Below are 23,689 nucleotides of genomic sequence, written 5' to 3'. Positions count from 1 at the left end.
AGTGTATACCTAGTGCACTAACCATGCAGAGTTAAATTGAACAAATTAGAGTAGGGAGGTACTAGTTTATCTTGCCAGGAATAGACAATTTTTTCCTGATTTGTAATATTGTATTGGGTCAATACAAAAGTACAAGCAAGTAAAAAGTTGCTGTACAGCTTTGTATTGTATTTTCCTGCTATTATACTAATTATATTTTATGCCAGGGCTTTGTTTACCATATTGGCACACATAGACCAGTAGCTAGGAGTAGGAGGGGAAACAAACCAAGCCTTAAAATTATTAGAACTATTTTTGATAACTTTTTTCTTTAATATGTATACCTCTAATTGGCAAATCAACTTCTGATCGATCTGAAGCAGATCTGTTACTGTGACGTAAAAGAACTACCGACTGTAAAAATGACAGCTGGTAATTAACAAATTCAAAGAACAGCTGGTAAGGTGGATAAGCAATAGGTTAATCATTTGAGATTTTTTTTTACCTTCTGTTGGCTAATATGAGGCAAAATACTCATCAACCCTCATTACTGCAAGCACTCAACAGGGATCTCACCCTCTTTATGCTACACAGTTATAGAACACATTTTAAATAAGAAAAATGTACCAGAATCTGCATTCCCCTACAAAGTTATTAGCAGGTAAAATAGTTTATATGCCTGTTGTAGCTATGTTGGAATTATGGTATAATCATGGATCAGCAAGTTATAATGTTTTTAGCAATAATCTGACACCCATTTAAAAGTGCAAAGTATCCAAAACAATCACAATTCTTTCTGGCCTAGTCCAATTTGAGCAAAATCACTTCTGGTTGCTTTTGCTCTGTGATGTTCTCTGTGTACATCTTGAATGCACCAAAACAGTTGTGAACAGTCTAGCAGTTGATTTAGAAATCAGTATTGAACTATGATCCCTGCAGAATACGTCAGAGAAAAATCCTTACGGTCTATGTGAAAGCAGAGGGCTCCCTGCATATGTCTCACATGCCTTCTTACCTAACACTTACGAGGGGGTGCTGAGAAGTTCCTGTCTTTGCCCCCTTCCAGATGAAATAGAAAAATGAGTGTGGGGGCATATGACAGCCTAAGATCTTCGTATGTAACTGTGAAAATATGAGGTCTTTGCGATTCTTAAAACTGTTTTTTCTTTTAGTGGGAAGCTGTGATGGCAGAGGCACAAGCAAGTTTCATGTCGTTGGAGGTACGGGCCGTCATGAACTTTTTGTTTCTCCAAAGTCAGCAAAGGACATTCACACCGAGAGGTCACAAAACACTGGGGGAGAAGTGTCCTTTCTATACCACTGTCAAAACCTGGATATCTCGTTTCAAGACTGGGCATTTTACCGTTAACGATGAGCCCTACAGTGGGCACCCCCAGCCTCAACTGACCCAGCAACCTGCGATGCTGTTTATGAGCTGATTATTGAGGATCAGCGAATATCCGCAAAAAAGCCTAGATACTTGACATCTCACGGGAGGGTGTTGGGTTTGTTATCACCACTATCCTAGACATGCGCAAGCTTTCAGCGAAGTGGGTGCCTAAATGTTTTAGCAGTGATCAGAAGAAAGGAAGGAGTTGAAGCATCCAAAGCAGTTTTGGCCCATTTTGAAGCTGCACAGGACTTTTTGGCTAGGTTAGTGACTGAGGATGAAACCTGGCTCCACATCTATGATCCTGAAACCAAGGAACAGTCAAAGGAATGGCACCACAGCAGGTCCCTTCGGCCAAAGAAGTTCCGAACCCAGAAATAGGCCAAAAAAGTCATGGCGTTCGTTTTCTGGGACAAAGACGGTATGCTGTTGGTGGCCTAACTACCTCAGGCCTCTAGTATCACCGGACAGTATTATGCTAACCTCCTGGACCAGCTGAAGGAGGCAATTAAGACGAAACGCCGCAAAAAAGTTGACCAAAAGGATCCTTTTTTTTGCAGGACAATGCACCTGCGCACACGTCCAACGTTGTGGCTGCCAAATTGAACACCCTGGGTTTCCAATTGGTCCACCATCCCCCCTACTCACCTGACCTGGCCCCTTTGGACTATTATCTGTTACCAAATTTGAAGAAACACCTGAAGGAGAAAGATTTTGAGGACATTTCTGGCGTCAAAGATGCTACTGGGAGCTGGTTTGCGGCCCAACCACAGGACTTTTATTTGAATGGTCTAGAAAACCTGCACCTACACTGTACCAAGTGCATCAGCCTCAGGGGGGAATATGTTGAATAAAAGTGTTATTTCTTAACTCTGGCTCTGTTCTTTCTGGACAAAGCAATGAACTTCTCAGCACCCCCTCGTATGATTCCTGCTGATTGGAGGTGTGTAACTAAACTTTACACAGGAAGGCAACAAATCTTATTCTTTTACAGTTTTTGTGAATAACATACTATACCTGCAATACATAAGAAGGTGCAAAACAAGTATTATTTCAACAAAAAAAAAAGAACAATTCACCATTTATTTGTTTAATATTTTATTTTTTTTCAGTGTAAGGAAAAAAAACTAACAGAAAAATATAAAGAGAACAACAAAATGGATCCCATACAGAACGCCCCCTTCTATACATCCACCTTTCTGAATATCCATACTGAAACTATGGTGGAGCTCATTTCATCTGTCCACAACACATGAAGCTGGATAGGTCACTACATAAATGGAGAACACACTCTGCTATGTAAGCTTTGGCAATATAGACACAACACTTAAGCAGACAATGGGGTAATTGCCTCACTTCTGCACCCAATTTACATACTGAGAAGAGATACATACTGTATATTTACAAATGTGCAAAAGTAACACAACACCCACACACTGCTTTTCCCTCTACTCTGTACTAGATTTGATTAGCACACTCTGCCCGTATGTTGTGGATCTCTATTAATACATTTTAGGAGGATACATGGGGTTATCTATATGAATATTGGTGTTACAGCAAACAAAACTATTTGGCAAATTTAAAAAAAGCTTACTAAAAGCTAAAATAGGAAGAGCTCAAGTAAAATATAGTGCATAAATTTCACTTATTGGCTTAAAGTCCTGTGTCATGTCATACAGATCCTTTTTCCTGGGTGTTACCAATATTACACATGGAGCTGCAAGGTTGATAACACGATCAGGAGATGCACAATTCAGGATCAATGCATACACCAATGGATCAGATATATGGAGGTGAATGGTGTTTATTATTCATTACCCTCATCTAAAAGCTCATTGTGCATTATGTCTCCTCCATACATTTATTATTGTTGCTCTGCTCTCTGCAATCGAAAGCTGAAAAAATAAGTATAGGAAACCATCACTGTACAGGAGGAGGAACTAACTTGGGCAGCAGCAATAGTACTGACCATTTTTAATGCTGCTACTCAATTCCATTGCATAGTGGAAACAATCCTGCTTTCACCACTCTAGTTGTGACCAAATGCATTTTTTACTATCATCTGTTGGACAAAGCCTTGTCCAATCTTTACATTTCACATTCTCTGAATCCATGTACTTTCAGCTGTAAAGGTTTTTACTTTTCAAATACATTGCCTAAGAGAAGAATGTGCTTTAATAAATGTATATGGATTATCTGCATGATAATTTCATTTGTGTGCAATACACAGATTTATGTGCTTTGAAATCATCATGATATAAGTACACAAAACTCAGCAAAATGAACTAATCTAAATGTGTGGTTGGCACAATATTTCCACTTAACACAGTAAAGAATACCTTATAAATCAATTCTTAGTCATGTTTTAACTTGACAATTCCACCTTAAAATAGCAGGATTTGAGGCATTAGCAGGCAAACTTAATTGCTGAAAATATTTTTAGTGTACAGCAAGCGAATTAACCTTCTGACAGCTTACTTTCATAGCTAAAAAAAAATGCATTGTATCCGGACCTTAAAAAAAAATTAGGGCTTTAAGCCACAATTAAATGTGCCGTGAGACATCCTAAATGCCCTAACGTTAGTTCTGTAACAAAAGCCATTGGTCTTATGCCCAGAAATCACCGCAACTTGTGCCATCACCAGCTATAATTTACAACCAGGGAGGGACTGGCAGGATGCCATTAGGAAACAAAAAAAAAAAGAAGCATGGGACAATATGAATACTATTTATATTTTTAATTAAACTACACCCTGATTTAGTAATAATAAAAAAAGCATCTAGTATATGTGTATCTACAGGTCTTTACAACTGAAAAAGCTCTGAAAGGTCTGTTCTTCTAAAATCCTCCCCCTAAGACTCATGGAAATTACCCTGAGCAAGTGGCAACCGGGGTGGCGGTGGGGAATAGATAACCACAAAGTAAAAAAAGAAAAAAAAATCAACCACACTACTACTGCTATACTAGTACAACTGCCAGTACAAAGATATCTGATTTAGTAACAGAAGACAGCCCTAAGATTTTTAGTAGCATAAAGATCTTTGTTATTCTCGTGCTGGGAATTCTCCATTGTGCTGCAATCTTTACAGTGACCTCCAAAAAATCAAACATGAAAATATTCCAGTGGTTGGACCTTCAAGATCTCTCCTCACAAGTCCCTAACTCCCCCCTCTTCACCTGGGCATAAAGTATTAGGAGGAGATGTTACCCCATATTACAACCTACTATTATGTGCAAACGAGGGGAACAAAGAAGCCTGTTAGGGTAATAAAATGATTTATACAGACACATGGAGGTGGAACTATAAAAAGCTGTCCTGTAATCTGCCTGACCAAGGAGAAAACTAGAAATAAAGGGTAAGGAATTACATACAGAAAACAGTATATGGTAAGGAAGTAAGCCTTAAAATCTAAATAACCCTTTGGAACACAGGTTAATCTACCCAACAAGTAAGCTTTATCCAAGGTTAGCAAATCCTGCATGTTTTTGTTTTTTGTTTACATAGTTATATGAATTGTAAGTATAAAATAAGAAAAGGCAAAGTGATCAGAAAACAAAGGACAGTAAAAATCTGGAGATAGGAAAGAGAGAAAGACAGGTACAGACATCTTGTTATCTCCCATGTGAAGTCTGGGTATGTTTTTAGTTTTCTAAGTAGCATAGTTAGCTCTGCTAAAATGCTGTTCCCCCCTCAGCAGAGTGGAGGAGATCACATGTCCCCCGCGTCACGACTTCTCAGCAGGTCACCTCCGTGAACGTTCCTGTTGGTCCTCCCCCCGACTCGCTGCTCTGGGAGAGGGTACGAGAGCGTGAGCGATTCCCCTCGCTGGACAGAGAGGCGGTGCGGGAGCGAGACAGACGAGTCATACAGGAGGAAGCCACTGCAAATAAATAAAAAAAAACAAAAATGAGAAATAGTAGCTGGATAACACAAACCTACAATAACAAGTTGGGTAAAAGTTTGTATCAGGTGCAACTTAAAGACCAACACAAAAACTGAAATTTCAGCATTGGGTTGAAGCTAATTAACAATGCACACAAACTGGTTATCTCTCTTTGACTGCAGATAAAAGTTTCCTATTTACCGCAGCCTCTTTCACTATAAATTTATGCCAACTTACTCCTGCTCCTCATAGAATTCCAAATACATTCATGCCTATAGACTGTAAAAGATGGTGATGACCAGGTTGGGAAAAGGGGGGGGGGGGGGGGGGGGGGGTTTGTAAAGAATGCCAGTATAGAACACCTTGCTACTTCTTTGCATTTAACAGTAAACTGAAAACTTCTACCTTCATTGTTGAATTGTTGTCTATTCATCAACTTCTCTTATATTTTATAATTATATTAAAAGCAGTGCATAATACTGACCATGCACAAACAAGACGTAATCAAATAAGTCTAAAAATCTGATATTTTCCAGTTACTTGATCACTACACTTGCACATATAATTGTAACATGATTTATACCGACAGCTTTACCGCTAAATACTTTTGCAGGGAACAAATTCTTTTGAGTGCAATAAAGCTGACTATACACCTCAAGGTTTTTATGCGGTCAATTCAACAATTTACCAGTAACAGGATATCTTACAGGATTTATTTAAAGACAATCCACCAATGACCCTCAGTGTTGTTTAGAAAAATAGTTTTGAGATAAGAAAAGTTTTGCCGAGTATGGCCAGCTTCAGGCTCTCATTTGATAGACTATCTGTCTATAGATGGCCAACTTCATATTTAGCAAGTAAAAAGGATCCACTAACCAAAAACAAATAGTCAGAGAGCTTTGAGAAATCTTATTTTATTTGATACTGTATACTGTGCTTCAGGCTCTTTGTAACAAATCACAGCACGGAATTATCAGATAAAGCATGTTGTTAGGGTGTGATAACACAGTGACATTTGACATAAAGGTGAAAGGTAAGTGGGGTTGCTGGCAACTTGGAAATCACACTTCAGCAATCTAATGTAGGCTAGCCATGCTAACAGGTAATAGGTGAAAGGTTATGAGGAAAACATATGCCAATAATCCTTCAATGCCTAAAGAAGCTTCAATGTTCACCAAGTATCACATTGCTGGCTTCTTTGACACTAAAGGTATAGCTAGGAAATTGGGTGTCAGTTAAAACAAATACCAGTTCTTTACATAAATGTCAGACACACAGTAGGTGAGGTAAGTGTCTCATGCCTAAGCACCTGAACAGAAGCTGGGTGAGAAGTGACAGCAAGGGTGCAAAGGACCAAGAGCAGTGAAAGAGGATGGGAAAGGATTGACAAGATCTTCAAAAGATACTTCACCCCGTACTGCGCTTCTTATCCAGGATGTGGGGGACTGGGGAGAAGAAATAGCAAAAGAAATGAAAACTCTGGAACTACTGAGAAGAGCGACAGGGTGGAGAGGACCTATAGTACAAGAACACAGAGGGATGGACACTAGACATAATACCCTCTGACATTTACAGTAATCATTCTGCATCCACAGTATAGAACTAAGAGTGAATAAAAAAGAACCACTAAAAAGCTAACCATTTTATAGATGGCCCTCTTTGTGCCAGAGCAGTATCATATTATATTTATAAGATTATTATAGTATTCCATTCAAATATACTATTTATCTGTCCTGTATATTTATAATTATAACAGAACAGATTAGTCCAGCTACAGTGATCACTATCTAGACCCACAAATATGCAATAGTTGATGCAACCTAGGCATAGGCATCTATCATGAAATCATATTGAACATTTCTAAATGAGTACTGGTGGAGTTGTCACCATTAAATTTCCCCTAAATACAATTAGGTATTGTGGACATCTTATAATCCATCATCACATGAGAGTGGGAAATTGGGTCACTATTCTCTTATATCTGTTCTCTATTGTATCTGTTTTTTAATGCATTGATTGCATGGATTTTAACTATACATTTATAGCTAATAGACCTCCTATTTTTAAGGAAGGAATGAATTTGAGACATATTGGGAACAGTCATTCATAGAAATGATGACTGCACATGAAAAAGAAAAAAAGGGTGACTCTGAAATGATTTATGGCAGGTAGGAGACAGGAGAATTAAGAGGAGACAAGGCATGTTTATCTGGTTATAGCCAACATAAAATATACAAAAGAAACAGTAGTTTAAGAAACCTTTTTTTAAAACAGTTTCAAGCTAATATGTGCAAACTCTTTTCAGTGTAACAGACAGTAATACAGCTGTTAGAGAAAAGACAATACAATACAAATATTTAAATGGATATGGACATTAACAAAACTTATGAGACATGAAACCAAAGAAGAGTTCTGGCTGCCATACACTAACGTCAGTACACATCAGGGTGACAAAAAACTATTTAACATAATATTTTTCCAAAAGAGCCTGTTAATGCCAGTGTTCCATTTTAATAATAATATCCAATGCTCAGAAAAGGAAGCCCTGCTGGCTTTAAGTGATGTGCCCAAAAAACAAGGTCAGCTGACTACCTGAATGGCCAGGTTTTTCCTATCAATGGGTATGTTCTGCCCTCATGACATAGGCATAATGCCTGGGATGAACATGACAGGGTTCTTGGGGCTCAGACTTTCAAACGATGGTTTATGGAGCATGGAACATAATTTTTACACATAGATTGGCCACCACATAGTCCAGACCTTAATGCCACAGAGAATCTTTGGGATGTGCTGGAGAAGACTTTACACAGAGGTCTGACTTACCCACTCTGGATGGAAATGAATGTTGTGATATTGCAAATGAAAATGCTATATGAAAATGCATGCTGTAATCAAAGCTAAAGGGGAGCCAATTAAATATTAGGTTGGGTGACTTTTTTTTTGCCAGGAAATGTATTTAATGCTGATATTCTTTACCCAGTGTTGTGTTGTTAAGCACTGTCCAATAAAGTGACACAATCTGGTCAATGTGAATACAGAGGCAAGAACAGAATTTGTATATTTCATATGCTATGACAGTGAATAAAGTAAAGCACAGACAAATAAAACGGTGATAACGAGTAACTAATACATGTATTATGTAAGGAGTAAATTGGAAAGTGCAGTACCACAGCAACCAATCACAACAATTGAAAGTGCCTTCTCATTGGTTACTATGGTTAATGCACACCTTGAACCATTTTATTTAATAAGCCTGTGTCTGTGAGAGCGAATAACATCTACAACAATACTCACTGTATCCCATTCCTTGTACAAAGTATTTGAATGCTTCAGCAAGTTTCCCAGGCTAGAAGAGGAAGAGGAGAGAATAATGAGAATAATTATTTTAACATTTTTAATCATGTATGCAAACATGACAGAGAAGTTTGTTTTATTTGTCCCATGTTAAACTCTTTGATGACTTACATGCTCCAAACCAACAAACAGTTAAGCAGAACCTAAAGCACTCTTCAGTTAAATGATCAAAATTAGAAATTGCAATAAATACAGGAGAGCTCTGATTTAGGGCTGCAAAGCCTTATCTGTTTAGTGTACAGCAACTAAGCTAACATAATAGATTGCCTTTAGGGCACAATATGCCTTTCCCTATAGATCAGAGAGACAGGAAATGCAGCACATTTATTTTTTATACAGAACAATGGCCCAGCTCCCAGGGTGCTCCCCCTTTGTAACCATAATAAAAAATGGAACAAGTAATGAGATGGGTATAACCCATGTATTTACTAGGCCTGCATTCATGTACTTTTATGAAATACAAATGCAGTTATACTTCATTCATTGTTATTGTTGTTTTTACACCAGAAAATAATGTCAAAAGTTTGAAACAGAAGGAGATAAAAAGAATACAACATTATTAAAAGTTGCCTAAATAAAGAAAAAGAGTCACTTCCTCACCATATTAGAGTTGGTGTACAATGCAGTGTTCTATAATGCAATACAAACAACTACTAAGTTGGGAAAATACACAGAAAAGTTATATGTAACCTTTCCAAATGCCTGCAGGGTTTGCATACTTTCAAATATAAAAATTAGTACTAATTTCTATCCACAATCAAAGCACTGGACCGTATACTGTACCTAATGATATTTTAGGAATAGGATTAATATATGAAAAGTGTGCTAATAGGCAGCCATTGCAATTCTAGTGCCAGGGTATTCTCCCCACCGTTTAAGGAGCTGTTACCACCAAAGGCACCTTTACACATATTTAGTGGGAATACCCAAAGAGCAAACTCTATTCTATACATATATGTTGGAAACATTGCTCTTCAGAAAACCTGCAGGTTGTACCAAAATGGAATACTGTCACCTTAAATCAATTTCATAGCAAATCATCCCTTTCAAAGAACCCAAATCTTGACTCAACCTCTGCATTTTCTTTTTGGTGATTCAACTAACATCACAATGCCACTTGCCCCCCAGCCATGTGAAGACAACACCATTAGCCCTGCTTCCTTTCCCCCTTTTTATATATTATTTGAAAACCTTACCTGTTATGTAACATTATCCTGCTATGCAATTTGGTTTACAATTCTAAATATCTGCCATCTCTTTACATTACTGTCTTTGCATGTCTCCCAGACTTTGTGTAACAAGGAAAAAATAGGAAGATTTGGTCTTGCCTTAAGCAGCTAGATTCTCCGACTCAATTTCTAACCTGGACTGTAGAAATGACAGCCGATTGGTTGAGAATTGCATTCTACAACACACTTACAGGCACACATGCCTAAGCTCCACCAAGATTGTTAGTGCCATATGGCAAAATAAACTGAAGACTCTGGAGATAATAACTGGCCTTTCCTCAAACACATTTTGGCATGAGTCTCTTTCCTCTAAGACACAGTCTGTTTCACAAACCTCCGTTCCTGGTTTGAATTAAAACTGATGATATTTCCAATAGGCTCTAGATTTAAATCAATTTCTTTCAATGCAGCCATTTTACTGTAATTCCAGGACAGCAATGCTCAGTTAGCTGCCTCCATGATCAAATCTTATAAACAGAAGCATCAACAACATGATGCTTCTGTTTATAAGATTTGATCATAGAGGCAGCTAACTGAGTTTTATAACAGCATCTTGAATTTATATTGCTTTTCCTTTTTTTTTACCTGTGTGATCTGTGGCTGGCCACCAGAATCCGCCATCTACAAAACAAAATAATTTTAGAAGCACAGTTAACATTCAACATAAGCTTGTATTTGTACCTTTCCCTATTGCTGAACTACATACAGTGTTGGATTATTTTCTAGTTGACCAAAATGTATATTATACCTACCTTTATGATCTTAGACCTTTTCATTCATGTAATGAATGCAAACATTTGCTGATAATGCTAAAGAAGTAAAGTTTAGTAAATATCACGCTTTCCTAAATTCATTTTTTGTGCTACTACTATATTTGTATTCACTTTGTGGCATTTCCCATTATTATGATAGGATGTGATGCAGCGATTGGATGCTCCCTCTAGTGGCTGTTTATATGTATGACAGTTATAACAGAAAATTTTCATTTAGGGTACTTTACCTTAAAAGTAAGTGGATTGAATTTTAAAGGGGAGAAGGCTATTTATTTAATATAGGTGAGCAGTGCTCATTTTTAGCACATGCATATATATTGTAGTATCTATGTGCTGCAGGTGCATTGACACTATTTACAGGGGTGTGAGTGGACTTAAACAGGGAATTTAGCTTTTAATTGCACTGACTAGGGTTAGAACCTCTGTCAGGATTTACAGCAGTCCGTATTCCCACTGTAAAGATTTCCCCCCAATTCCTTTGTAGTTACAGAATGACTGTAATAACTAGACTGGTAGACTTGTATTGAGATAGAGGAAAGGTAAAGTGAAAAATGTCATTACTAAGAAGGATAATGTGGTGAGCAAATATAGCTTCTCCATGTAGATATCCTGTTACATACTATGAACCGAGTCTTAAGGTCTTTATTACATTAAGACTAATCACACTGAGATATTTTCTTTCTATAGGGGAGAACTTGCCTCATTTCCTATCCCTATGATAGCTATTAGTAGTTGTCACTGGGCCGAAGGACACAGACAAAAACAAAAACAATGTAAGATGTTTTGACCCTGCATCAACTCACCAAAATGTGTTTTTGCTTTTGTGTTTGATCTCACTGGGGACAGCAAGAAAAAAAACAAAAAAAAAAACTATAATGCAGTGAACATTTTACAGCCTCTCAACCTTGATATTTCGGGCGTCGTGCTGACAATAGATTAATGGCACCATTATCAAGTAATCTGTTGCGGTTGCAGAGTGGTACCAGCACACAGACATGACTAACCAAATTATTTATTGTCATAAAATCATAATGTGATGCTTTGTGGCTGCAAAAGCTTTCATTAACTGTTTCAGTCCCAGTGCCCCTTCCCCCCCCCATTTTTTTGGCCTAACAATTACCTATAATCCCCAAAACAGTAAATGATTTTCTGACCTCATCGACCCAGTTTGTGAGTAAGTATCTCCCCAATAGGGTAAAAAAAACTGACAGAGGCTCTAACTCTTCCTGCATTATCAACTAAATGTTTGAGCTGGATTTGGGCTTTTCTGGGCTGTTCATTTCCCAAGACAAACAGAATCAAAGAAACGTTGTTATAATTTGATATATTGGAGGCCACAACCACATCCTACTGAAATGATCATATCATATACCAGCACTTCATATAGTAGCTGTCAATATTAATTTGTTTGTATGTTTAATCTTTCTATAGCTACAGTTGTCTACTAAGAGTCATGATGCATTTAGGAGCCCTGAATTATTTTGCATTACACATCCTTCCCCAGTCTACTTACCTTCAAAAATGAGGTCTGTGTTGGATCCAGTTTTGAGTTGCACTCAACCTGCAAGAACATGAGTGGTCAGACTAGAACACAATCACACTGAAGTTCTGGTGCACACATCTAAATCTACGAAGACTTACCACTGCATCCTCATGAGGAGCCTGGTCACCAACTACTAGCATCACAGGACATCTGCAAACAAGTATTAGGAAAGTTAGACACAGTTAGGTACACAAGGAATAGATTCTGCAAGTAACCTGGTATAAGAAGGACACTTACTTTAAGGTGACATCTCCACCACGTTCCAAGTTCAAATCTCTGCGGCTGTAGAAAAAGAAAAAAGGATGGATTAAATATAAACAATAGGAACAGACACGATAGCTAAATATGATTAGTGCCTATATTCAAACTCAGTAAGTCAAAAATATATAAGTAAATCATATGTATTTTAGTGTTATTTTGGGAATGATTAGAATCTCTGTGTGTGGTGCAGTTGTAAGATTTCATTCACTTTAGGATAGGAGACAGGATATAGGGGAAAATCTTTTTCCTGCAGCCCTGGATAGCACGAAAATCTGATATTAGCCTTCCCTACTCTAAAAAACTACACTAAAATTGAATAGCTTTGGCTTGATAAAAACTACATTGGTGAACGTGCAGCCTAATGTTCCTGGTTAGAACCAGAAGATATGAAAACTAGCATTATCTTGCATTTTCTTACCTATTGTAACTGTTCCAGTACAGTTGATTGTTGCTGATGATAGGGGAGTTTAGGATGGCCGTTTTATACTGACGGACAGTATCTGAGTTACCCGAAATCTCTTCCTGCACAAACAAAACATGATACAGAGTTAATCATCTCCTACCCAGATGCATAACTATGAATCCAATATTAGCAGGAGTGTTCTTCTACTTACTGCACTGAAGAGATGAGACAGAATCATTTCCGGGATAGAGGATGTCAAGCCTGTAAGCTGGAGTAGGCAAAGACACACCATATGGTCAGAAATACATTTAAAACAGAAGTTCTTCAAATTAAACACAAGCAAATAGCCTAGGTTTTTTAGACAGCAGGAGAGGGAAATAAATGGGAAATTTAACTACAAAATTTCAGGGTTGTCAAACCTTATTTCATTTAAATTAACAGTTCTGAATATGTATAATGCTGGTATTCATGATTCTTGTCTGCTACAACATTGTAACTTTAAAACAAAAGTCTTAACAATCATACTGATTGATGAATTTCACTAATTTATAAAGACAGAGGGGAAGTGACAGTGTCCTCCTCTTCCAAGCAAGCAATACTCCCCCATCTGCTCTCCCTTGTATCCTCCCCGCAGCTGGAGTCTGCCCAGAGTATGCTTTGTAGTCCAGGTTTGCTATTTTAACCCCACACTTTTTAAAAGATCTGCATAGTACTTGGAATATCAGTCAGGAAATAGACACAGCACTTTCAAGAAGAGAAAAATTTGAGAGCAGTGGGTAAGGGGTGTGAGGAACAACACAGATAGCAGTCTAAAAAAATGTCAGGCAAGAAAAAAAGTTTTAAAATGAATAAAAATGTGAACTGGTGATACAGAAACTACAGTTATTATTTTAAAAAACAAAAACAATTAGACCTTACCTTATGTGCTGCCCAGTCCATCCAGCCTTTGGCATTTGGGTCAATATTTATGAGAACTAGACCTTCCACTGTATTAGGGTGTTGAAGCTGTAGGGAAGAAGAAAGACAATTAAGGATCAAACATCTCTTTACATATTGTTGAATAGCACATTATTAGAAACAATACAGGAACATACAAATACAAGGGAACAGAGTAAAAAAAGAAGAAGAAAGTAATATATGCAGGTAACAGTCTCAAACAAATGCCAAGAATCAGAAATGAACCAGGGACTGAGCTAATATGTTGTATCCTTAACACAGCGTGAACAAGAACATAAAAGAATTGCTTGATTTAAAAAACAAAACAAAAAATACATCTTTCCAGCAATACCAAGAGTAGCCCTTGGCTTATATGTATATAGAGCTCATACATTCAACCCAATGCAGATTAAGTTTTTTGTCCACAAACAGCATCCTCATTTGGTGGCCATAAACAGCTTGTATACAGCAAAGAGAAATGCAAAACAGATATTTGGGCTATTCTGCAGGTAACTTAGGTGGGTAAAAAAAACAAATACAAATAATTTAATGTGTTTTTTAATCAAAGTAGTGTAACTTAAATTTGATTTGTATTGTTTCTACTTCTCATAATCCTTTATACATCTGGATGGGATAGAATAAAAACATGTTTAAGACCAATTTAATGTACTGCAATGTAATCCCAAGAAATATTCTGCAGAAAAGAAAGCAGAATGACCAGGAGCATGATGGATTAATCTCTTGCTGCTTCTTCAATGTCCAATCACATGCTGGGAGCAGCGAGGGGACAGAGTTGTGGGCTAGAAATCAGGTTGCCATCCTAACCATCCTACTGCTGTTTGGTAGAGCTGTGTTGATCTCAGATTTGGCAAAAGTTTCAGTTTTACCATTAAACATTCCCAAAAATCCCATCATACAGGGATTACATCTGTTTATGCTTGTGGTTATCATATCCCCACTTGTATATGGCTTGCTACATAAATGGGTGCATACCTAAATCTCTTGAGGATGTAGAAAATGCTTCCAGGACTACAAATTACTCCTATCAATAAGCTGCACAGAACCTCTAACAAAAATATTGCATTTTTGTGGATGCCCACTCGCTACATAGATACCTTGGGGACATGTAGCTGAATCTCAGGTGTTATCAGGTGGTGTGGAAGTGTGCTGAAGAGACTTCACTACAGGTGCCCGTAAAATATTTAAGACATCTGTGTGTGCCATAGTAATATATAAGACATCTGCATGTGCCCTAGCTGTCTGGTGTCTGCCCATAAATGAAATATCTACTTTGAGTGGACTAAGCCTTGAAAAATCTTGCAGAAGCTCTGTAAGAAAACCAGACTTCTCCCAATGACCTTCACCATAAAATGTGCCTCCTTCTGTATCATACCCTAAAAATAGACCAGTAGCTTAACTTTAGAAGAAAACGGTTTGAACAGTTCTGCTGCTGATATTAAACACACCTAAATGCTGTAAGGTACTAAAATGCATACATATTTTAATAAAATACCAGCTTCCTATATAATTTAACTTTTGGGGAATTTTAGTACTCCAGGTTTTGTAAGTAAAAGTTATGAAGACCTCATGTCTGATAAAAGATGACAATGGAAGTTACTAGGAGATTGGACTGGCCATTGCTTATCCAATGCCAGCAAACCAGCACGTGGCTCCCCAATAAACAGACACTTATTAAACAATAAACAGCGCTCCAGCAGAACCTTGCTGTTACAACTTGCTAAATCTCCATTTACCAGGGATAGTGAAGGGTGAACCATAATTTATAAATAGGCAAAAAAGCATAATATTAAATTAGTGTGATAGTTATTAAGAATAGCTAGGCGATGAAAAAAAGTGGAATTCTTCAATAAAATGCTTTAGCAAATTATAAGATCTGTTTTAGTCCGTATTGCACACAGAGACCAATCCTTGATTCTTTCAGCTATATAGCCAAAAGGAAAACTAAAAAGAAAACCCTGGCTATGTGTTTTGTATCTGCTTTGCTGTACACAAGCTGTTCTTGGCCACCAACGGAGGATAATATTAGGGGACCGAAGACTTCATCCGAATTGAGATGAATTCACAATTCTGCCCATAGACTTAAGTTGGTTCTGTTTAAAGCACGTGAGCCCAAAAATAAAAATATACCATTGTAGCTTACCACACTTTCTGTCCTAGGGTGGCAACACTCGAGGACAATATTGTATCTATGGGGCAGCAGTGTTTCCATCCTTGCCACAACTAAACAACCAATTCTGGGTTCCATATTAAAACATTCATGACTTCTATCACAAAGTAATAACATCTACACCAGGGTTAAGTTTTATTTTGTATTTAACCTCCTCTATATCTTTGAATAATTCTAGTCAAATATAGTTACCGTGTATCTGGCAAAGACGTAGGCTCCAGCACCAACACCAATTCCAATAATACTGGGGAAGCTGCATGCAAAAAAAAAAAAACACAGAGCAAAGTTACAAAGATTGATCATAATAGTTTAGGGTTCAGATTTGTATGCAAGTTTACTCACTTTAGGTACTGCAGCACACATGGGATGGTTTCTGCCAACTGATCAAGTGATGGGTATTGATACCTGATTGGACACAACGTAAGAGGATAAATAGTAAAGAGGTAAAGTAAATAGAATATACCATAGTATATCGTTTTCACATGGATAATATACTAAAGTGGAGGAGTCAATTATCAGCAATTGCCTTTAGAAATAAAATATTGCTGTTGCTTAAAATAATCAATTAAAATTCAACTGTCTGGTGTGGTAGCACCTCCTCTCTTTGATTCAAAGCTACAAACCAACTGTAAAATTAAAATGTCTTGTGGATATAGAATGTAGTAATAAATATGCAATGAAGTGGTTTACCCAAGTCTGCTTTTTGTATATAGCACAGCTTTTTTTTTTATTTGTAGCTTAAGCAGTTTAATAAAATGTGCAGTTCCCATGAAAAATCTAATCACCAAATGTATGGGAATACATAGGAGCATAGGAGCTCTGTCTTAACATTTCTTGTTGCCCAGATAAACCCACCAGAATTTTTGCTTTCATTTTTAGACTTGGATTGCAAATCACTGGAAAGGGAATTGGACGCCAAGACATTTTTACTTCCGACACACTTTTTTTTTACCCCATTATAGATCTTTAGCAATGGGCACTATTCTGATTGGCAGTTTTGAAAAACTATCAGCATAAAGCTTTTGTTGCAGTTATCATATCTGTACATTCCTTCCAACTAATAGAGGACACTTACCCAACAGGGTACACGGCTGCCCCCTCCTCTTGCCCTGGAGCATCAATGTGGCACACAACGAAATTCTTCACTATCTCATACATGTCCTCGTTTTTAAATAGTGTTTCAAAACACATTTTATCTGGTGGATGGCAAAAGGAGGAAAGTGATGACTAGGCAGAAAAAAGCAAATCATTTTAATAGACATCAGAGCAGAGGCAGCAGAACATAAAAAGGAAGAGGAAGTCTCTGCCATTTCAGAAATGGATGATGAAAAGCCCTAATATTTTTTTATATATATGGTTTCATTGTAGAGAGCTTGCAAATTAGACATGTGACTAAGCAAAATATGTACATGCTGTTTTAGAGCTGCAAACTGAGAGGTAAAACTAAAGAAATAAAGATAAAAACTATTACCAGAATCAGTCAGATATCAAATTTAGGCTCATCCATAAATCTGTCTGTAACACTGAAAAGAGGTAGATGTGTACATAGATACAATCCACCAGACTAGCTCTAGCAGACACACAGGTGCACTGATCCTATAATGTACACAATCAACCTAACTTAAGTTTAAATTGATATCTGAACTTGTTGTCTGGTGTTGTCTTGTTTTAGGAGTGAACTGTATACAAACGGTTTGATGTTGACCACACAATGTGATTTTTGTCAATATTTTGCAACAGGCGAGAATCCACCATCATATGACCCAATCCAAAAATGAAAAGGAATGGGGAAAACTAGTGTCACATGAACCATCCAACATTATGGAAAATTTCTGTACAATCAGTGCTGCACCAGAACATTTGGGAGGATAGTCAGTAGCATTGAAGGTTGAATTTTAAGTCCTTGAGATATTTTTTTTTTCTCTTACATATGTTATAGCCAACAATTATCTGTATGTGTGTATAGGCACTATGATTGTTTCCATACCAATTACTACTGGTTACTACGACGAGTGTATAATTACTACGGAGAATAATAGGTGGGAGCCCATAAAATAGAAAGACGTTTAAAATAGACAAGTAGACAACAATCTAGAATACAGATGGAACACGACAACCACAGAAGAGGTGTTAGATAAAATTAAAATAGGTAGGAATGGAAAGGCAAGGTCAGCTGAAGTAGTACACAGTACATGGCACAAGAGACAGACACACAGCAGGTACAGAGAACACGGACAGCCCTCATACTCACGGTCCATCCCCACATCATGGAATGTTACTATCGCTGGACGCTTGGGTTTGGGGGAGCCCTGAATTGTAACCGTCACCATCCCATAGGGAGTCTCAATAGAGTGCTTCTACACCACGAGATACAGAGAGGAAGACAGGTTCAGTATATACTGGAATACCATCACCAATGACAAACTCATGGAACAGGACTTGACATGGTCCCATAAAGTTTACGCATTTCACACCAAATTAAAAAAATCATTGTCCATGAATCGCTCAAATACATTTCTAAATTTTTATTGCCATAAAACAGCAAAATACAAGCAACCACAAACATACCTAGTCTTCAAGCCACCAGTAAACAACAATAGCACCCTAATATATCTAACACGTGCACAATAATACGCACACAGATGTGAACCAATCGGACACAAATTGACAACAATGGTGCACGTCAGTCAAAATCTGCTTTGGCACTGGCATTAAAAATTATTACAATGGGGGCTAACACACACAAATTCAGCACATTAACATGTGTGGGTAACACACTGAAACAAGACTCAAAATAGGATCCTGCAACAAAAGCATTAAAGGAATCCTATGCACCAATAGTATTTATGGCAGCATATACACTCCAGTGTAACAAATCACCCACATGTGGGTTTCCTCTTGCTGACTCATACGTCACTACAGGACGTACAAGACATAGGGCGGTACCACAGCAAGCGGCAGGAGGAGAAGGTATTTGACAAACACAGAAGTGCTGAACACCTACGGAAGCAAGGGACCTGCAAAATGGCCAAGTTTGAAGACACTGGCTGCCAGGAAGGCAAGAATGCATGCTTTTGTTCACTTTAAATTTGGCCATATACTGTATATAATTGTAAAGTTATGGTAATCTGAGCACCAGAATACAAGACACATTTATGTACCTCCATGTACACAGTAACATATTAGGGTACAGAAAACACAAAACATTGCATACCTGTTCTTGTACTTGCAGTAATTTTGCAGCTAACTCAGCTGCCTGAAAATTAAAAAAATAAATGAAAGATGAGCGATCCAAATTGTGGCGCTTTCCAATAAATTCAAAAGAAAAGACTTGGCATTACCTTTAAAGGGTCTTGCAGAAGAGTATTGTCTTCCGTAATCTGAACTTCTTGTAACTCCGACATCTCCAGATCTTTAACAAAGAACATGTAAATTGTTTACTTCAGTGGTACATTAGAGTAATTGCTGTTTATTTAGAAGAGAAAAGAAATAAAGGCCATGTTCTTACTACAGAACACGATACTCAAACTTCTGCCTATTTTTAGACACAGCAGGTCCTCCTCCACAAACTCACCTCTTATAACCTTAAATAGCATATATCAGTATTCAACAGCAGCATTGCACAAAAGAAATAAAATAAACAGTCTGCTTGAAAACAAAGCGCAGAGTTTTTTTTTTATCAATTACACCTCTGCTGGCCACACACCCTTCCACCAACACAATCCAATAAATCTCTATCGAAAAAGGTAGGCCCATAAACTAAATCATTTTGGCATGTCTAAAAAAAGAAAGGAACAGCTTTATTATGCAGCAAAGTTATAAGCTTGCAAGAGTTTGGATGGTTTACAACTAACCCAACGTCAATGGAAGCCTCAAAAACAAAATCTGGGCATGTGTTCCTTTGACTAGGATGCAGGAAAGTCAGTTCCAACAACTACCCATGTCTTTATCGTCATAGTCCGCTTGGCATCTGCTGTGAGACTGAGCCAAACAAAAGAGTGCTTGGCAGGACATGGGCTTAAAATTGACTTTTGAAAACAAATTTTTGAAATGGTCCAAAATAATTCAACTGTACTAGAAGGGTAGACCAACTATAACCTTGGAAGTCATAGCGAAGAACTGGGGGGATCTTTTGGATACAGTCCAACATACAGACATGTTATCACATACAATGATAGTGCCAAAACTAAACACCTCTGAATGTTTTTTCCCCAAATTAGGATTATTTAACCCATAAAGGTCTATCCTCTGTTATACACAACAGGAAAAGCTGTTAATTCAAGTACAATGAAATTAACCCCCACTTTTATAAATGTGCAGCTGAAGAAGGGCAGCGTTCAGCAAAATCCTAACTTTCTGGTGGATGACTCTGGTCCATCTATCTCCAGCCTAAAGCCTTGGCCCATCACTGTAACAAAGTGTGATGTATGGGAGAAGGGGTGGTCTGAAGCCATTTACCAGGGGGCTAAATGCTCTTTTTATATTAGGCATCACAGACTACCCAAAAGAGATTAGGAACAGTGAGAACAGAACAGGCAATTGGGAGTGTCCGCTATTTATCTGGAATGTCAGAATAATGATTTGACACTACATAATTTTGTTTTCATTATTAAAAAATGAAACATTTCCATTATTCCCATATAATTCTAGAACTACAGCAAATTAAGAAAATAATGATATTCTACCTACAGAAAATAAAAAATGAATAAAAATAGTGGTCTGTCCCTTACTGGCAAAAAGGGGGGGGGGGGTTTAAATGTAGTTAGTGGTAGCATAAAAATAAGAAATCTATAGGACATGCGTTTTTAAACTGTTTAAGGCTTAAACCAAGCAATTCATCAAGTTGCATTTTCTAGTGCTGGGTAAAAATGTATTTATTTTTTGGTATATTCAACACACTATGGACCCAATTTATTAAAGTTCTTCAAGACTGGAAAATATAAACTCTCACAGGTAAACCTGGGTGATCCAGCAAATCTGGGATGGATCTCGTTAAGGACTGAAACCATTTGCCAACTTATAGCAAATGCTTTTTAAGAAACTAATTCGCAGATTGCTTGACCACGCTGGTTCTTCCACGATAAGTCTTTCTTCTCTAGTCTTGGAGCGCTTTAATAAATCAGGCCCTATATTTATAGAACACTGTAAACAAGTCCTGCTGAAATTCTAATATATTGAAAGGCATTAGTCCAAGTCAGATGACTCTTGTTGACTAATATAATGTAAGGTAGATAGTAGTAGGTATGGGAAATGTTTTAAATATTGAGAATGTCATTACTGAAATTAGCCCATTTGTGTAATTGTCAACCTTGATTCAGCACCAGGGAATGGGATTGTAGAGGGAAGTGATAAAATAGTTGCTGACCTTTTTTGGTATTGTTAAATCAAGACACTACTTCCCACAACACAGACAGTTGTTGTACGTAGCCTGCACAATAGTCCCAGGCCAAGAAAAGCAGAAAAGTATTATAATCAGGCAACTAGCAAATCAACTAAGTACTGTACAACTCAATACAATGACAATACTATATTAGCCTTCCTTTGTCCTTTGCACATCAATACTAAGCGTCATTTTAGACTATTGCTTTGCACAGAGAAGTAACTCTAGCACAAGGAGCAGGAGAAGAAAGCACAAAGATAACCTCATTAGTGTGCAGCATGCTCGGAATAACAGGATGGGGAGGGTTCTGCACTAAGCTCCAGTAAAATGAATCCTGAGACAGGTTTTTTATCTGTGTATCTTTTCCTTACCTGGAGTTAGTTATACATTTACAAATTACAAGTGTTTTTATAGGGTAATAAACCTTGCAGTAAATTACTAAATAAATCCAGGACGGGACAGTAGCATCACAGGAAATAAAAAGGATAGAAACAATAAAATATCTCCAAAAAAGTGGTGCTACATCAGCCAGTTATATTCTTTTATGGTGTGTTGTAGAACATAAGGGTAAGCACACAACCTTGGTGTCATACTTGATGATTGAAGGTAGCGGGCATTGGAATGTGTTTTGAGTAAGTACTTGAACCCCCTTAATCTTGTCATTGTAGTTGACTAAACCACTCTAATAAAAGGTAGAAGTTGGCACACACATGCCCCTTTAACCTTGGTACCATACATGGCTAAACCTTCTACAATAAAGGGTAGATGCGGCACAAGAACATGTGCAAGGTAAGTGCTTGCACCCTCTTTAACCTTTGCTTCCTATATGACCAAACATTTTTATAATAAAAAAGTAGAAGCACATACTGAAACATTTGGAGGCTACGTGCCCACATGTTCTCTTTTGTTAGTATTTATACTTCGATAAACCTTCTAGAATAAGGACACTCTCAAGGGCTTTTAGCTTTGGCGAGCACATGGTGAGCTCAGACTGCTGTTATCAGAGATCATTGATTTTTTTTTTATACAGTAAAACACACTATCGAAACACAGGCCATGCTTCTGGCCTATCTAGTGCTGCAAAAAGCACAGATGATGTGCTCACCAGATAGATAATTATCATTATAAGAGCTGCTGGAGCAGCATTTACCATATTGAACAAGACTGAAAGCACCAGAGGACAAACATTTGTTGTTTTCTCTTTATTTCTAGTGCATATGAGTCCCTGAGTGTACAGACATTATAATGCAAAGCTGTATTTAGGAGACTGGTAATATGGTTCAATATGAATGACACATATCCCTCAGGAAGAGCCATCTGCTACACTTCCCTTACTTAATGCTTGTCGTATATAATCAACATGTGGAAAGTGCAGATTTTTCCCTTTCAGTGACTGTTACTATGTCGGAATTAAATATACCTAATGGAATGCTCAAGAAAAATGAATCTGTACCTAACCTCAATACAGGAGAATAGTGCTATACAGAAAAGGTTTTCTAAGAAGGAGAATGCAGTGTCTGGCAGGAAAATATATGAAATGACAGTCGTGTCAGTCATACAATGCCAGTGATATACTTTCACCTTGTACAAAAGCACAATAAACGGATATTGATTTTACCCAACATCAAAGTTGTCCTTTTTACACCAACAGAAACCAACCTTGATAGTTCAGGAACTTGACATGGTATTTATATACAAAGCTGGATTTACCAGACACAGAAACCTATAGAAGGTACAGGCAAAGACTCGACAGCTTCTCCTATACAGTCATACATTTTTAATTTCTCCATCATCAGGAAGGACACAGTTATCTCCATAAAATCTGAAATTGGTCTCTAGGTATTCTAGGTTTCAGTGATGAAGGGATGTGATGTGCAGAAATATGTACATGCGTTTTAGTACACTGCAATGCACAGAAGCGAACCATCTGTTGTGTAATACAAACACGGAAAAAAAATATTTAGTAGAAATAAAGTTTATAATGCAGTAAAATTACAGTATATAAATGGATAGCATGTCTTAATAAATGTTAATGAATGCATTGTATTGGTAATTCCAAAAGCCAGCTTTAAGGATTGTGTTGGTGGGCTTTGGACTTGTCAATAGACAATAGACAAAAGCAGCATTTTTGGGGGGTCCATTCAGCTTGAATCTGAAATGAGTTTGAGACATTTTGGGATAATTCACAGTCAGGTAACAGGTGCATGTGTGTAGTTGCCCTCCTAAGCTAGATCAGGAGTTTGAATTCTGATTAACTTGTATTGTAAGAGAAGGGAAATGCAAAACACTAAAGCTCATCAACAATGGCCCTACTGAACAAGTCTGGCATGAGTTGGTACAAAACACAATGATCTTCAAACGTGTGGAA

At 37.5% G+C, this 23,689-nt stretch overlaps 1 protein-coding gene across 2 annotated transcripts in view; it reads right to left on the bottom strand.

Annotated features, from left to right (window-relative positions):
* Nucleotides 1-2,450: 2,450 nt before the first annotated feature.
* Nucleotides 2,451-23,689, bottom strand: part of NDRG2 (NDRG family member 2) — a 32,490-nt gene continuing 11,251 nt past the window's right edge. Inside the window, exons 2-17 of one of the 2 annotated variants that reach the window (XM_072415241.1) lie at nt 19,283-19,353; nt 19,156-19,197; nt 18,193-18,298; nt 17,017-17,137; nt 16,284-16,346; nt 16,134-16,194; nt 13,736-13,822; nt 13,029-13,085; nt 12,833-12,936; nt 12,391-12,435; nt 12,252-12,303; nt 12,124-12,171; nt 10,423-10,458; nt 8,549-8,600; nt 6,666-6,699; nt 2,451-5,251 (exon numbers count right to left, since the gene is read on the bottom strand). In XM_072415241.1, coding sequence (XP_072271342.1) covers nt 5,080-5,251; nt 6,666-6,699; nt 8,549-8,600; nt 10,423-10,458; nt 12,124-12,171; nt 12,252-12,303; nt 12,391-12,435; nt 12,833-12,936; nt 13,029-13,085; nt 13,736-13,822; nt 16,134-16,194; nt 16,284-16,346; nt 17,017-17,137; nt 18,193-18,298; nt 19,156-19,197; nt 19,283-19,345 — 1,143 coding nt within the window. In that variant the 5' untranslated portion in view covers nt 19,346-19,353 and the 3' untranslated portion in view covers nt 2,451-5,079. The remainder of the gene's footprint in view (nt 5,252-6,665; nt 6,700-8,548; nt 8,601-10,422; nt 10,459-12,123; nt 12,172-12,251; nt 12,304-12,390; nt 12,436-12,832; nt 12,937-13,028; nt 13,086-13,735; nt 13,823-16,133; nt 16,195-16,283; nt 16,347-17,016; nt 17,138-18,192; nt 18,299-19,155; nt 19,198-19,282; nt 19,354-23,689) is intronic. The other variant, XM_072415240.1, reaches the window with a different exon arrangement.

This window comes from Pyxicephalus adspersus, chromosome 6, assembly GCF_032062135.1.
Source record: "Pyxicephalus adspersus chromosome 6, UCB_Pads_2.0, whole genome shotgun sequence".
Taxonomy (NCBI): domain Eukaryota; kingdom Metazoa; phylum Chordata; class Amphibia; order Anura; family Pyxicephalidae; genus Pyxicephalus; species Pyxicephalus adspersus.
Note: the sequence above shows the minus strand (reverse complement) of the source record. Positions and strands in the feature narration are given on the sequence as shown.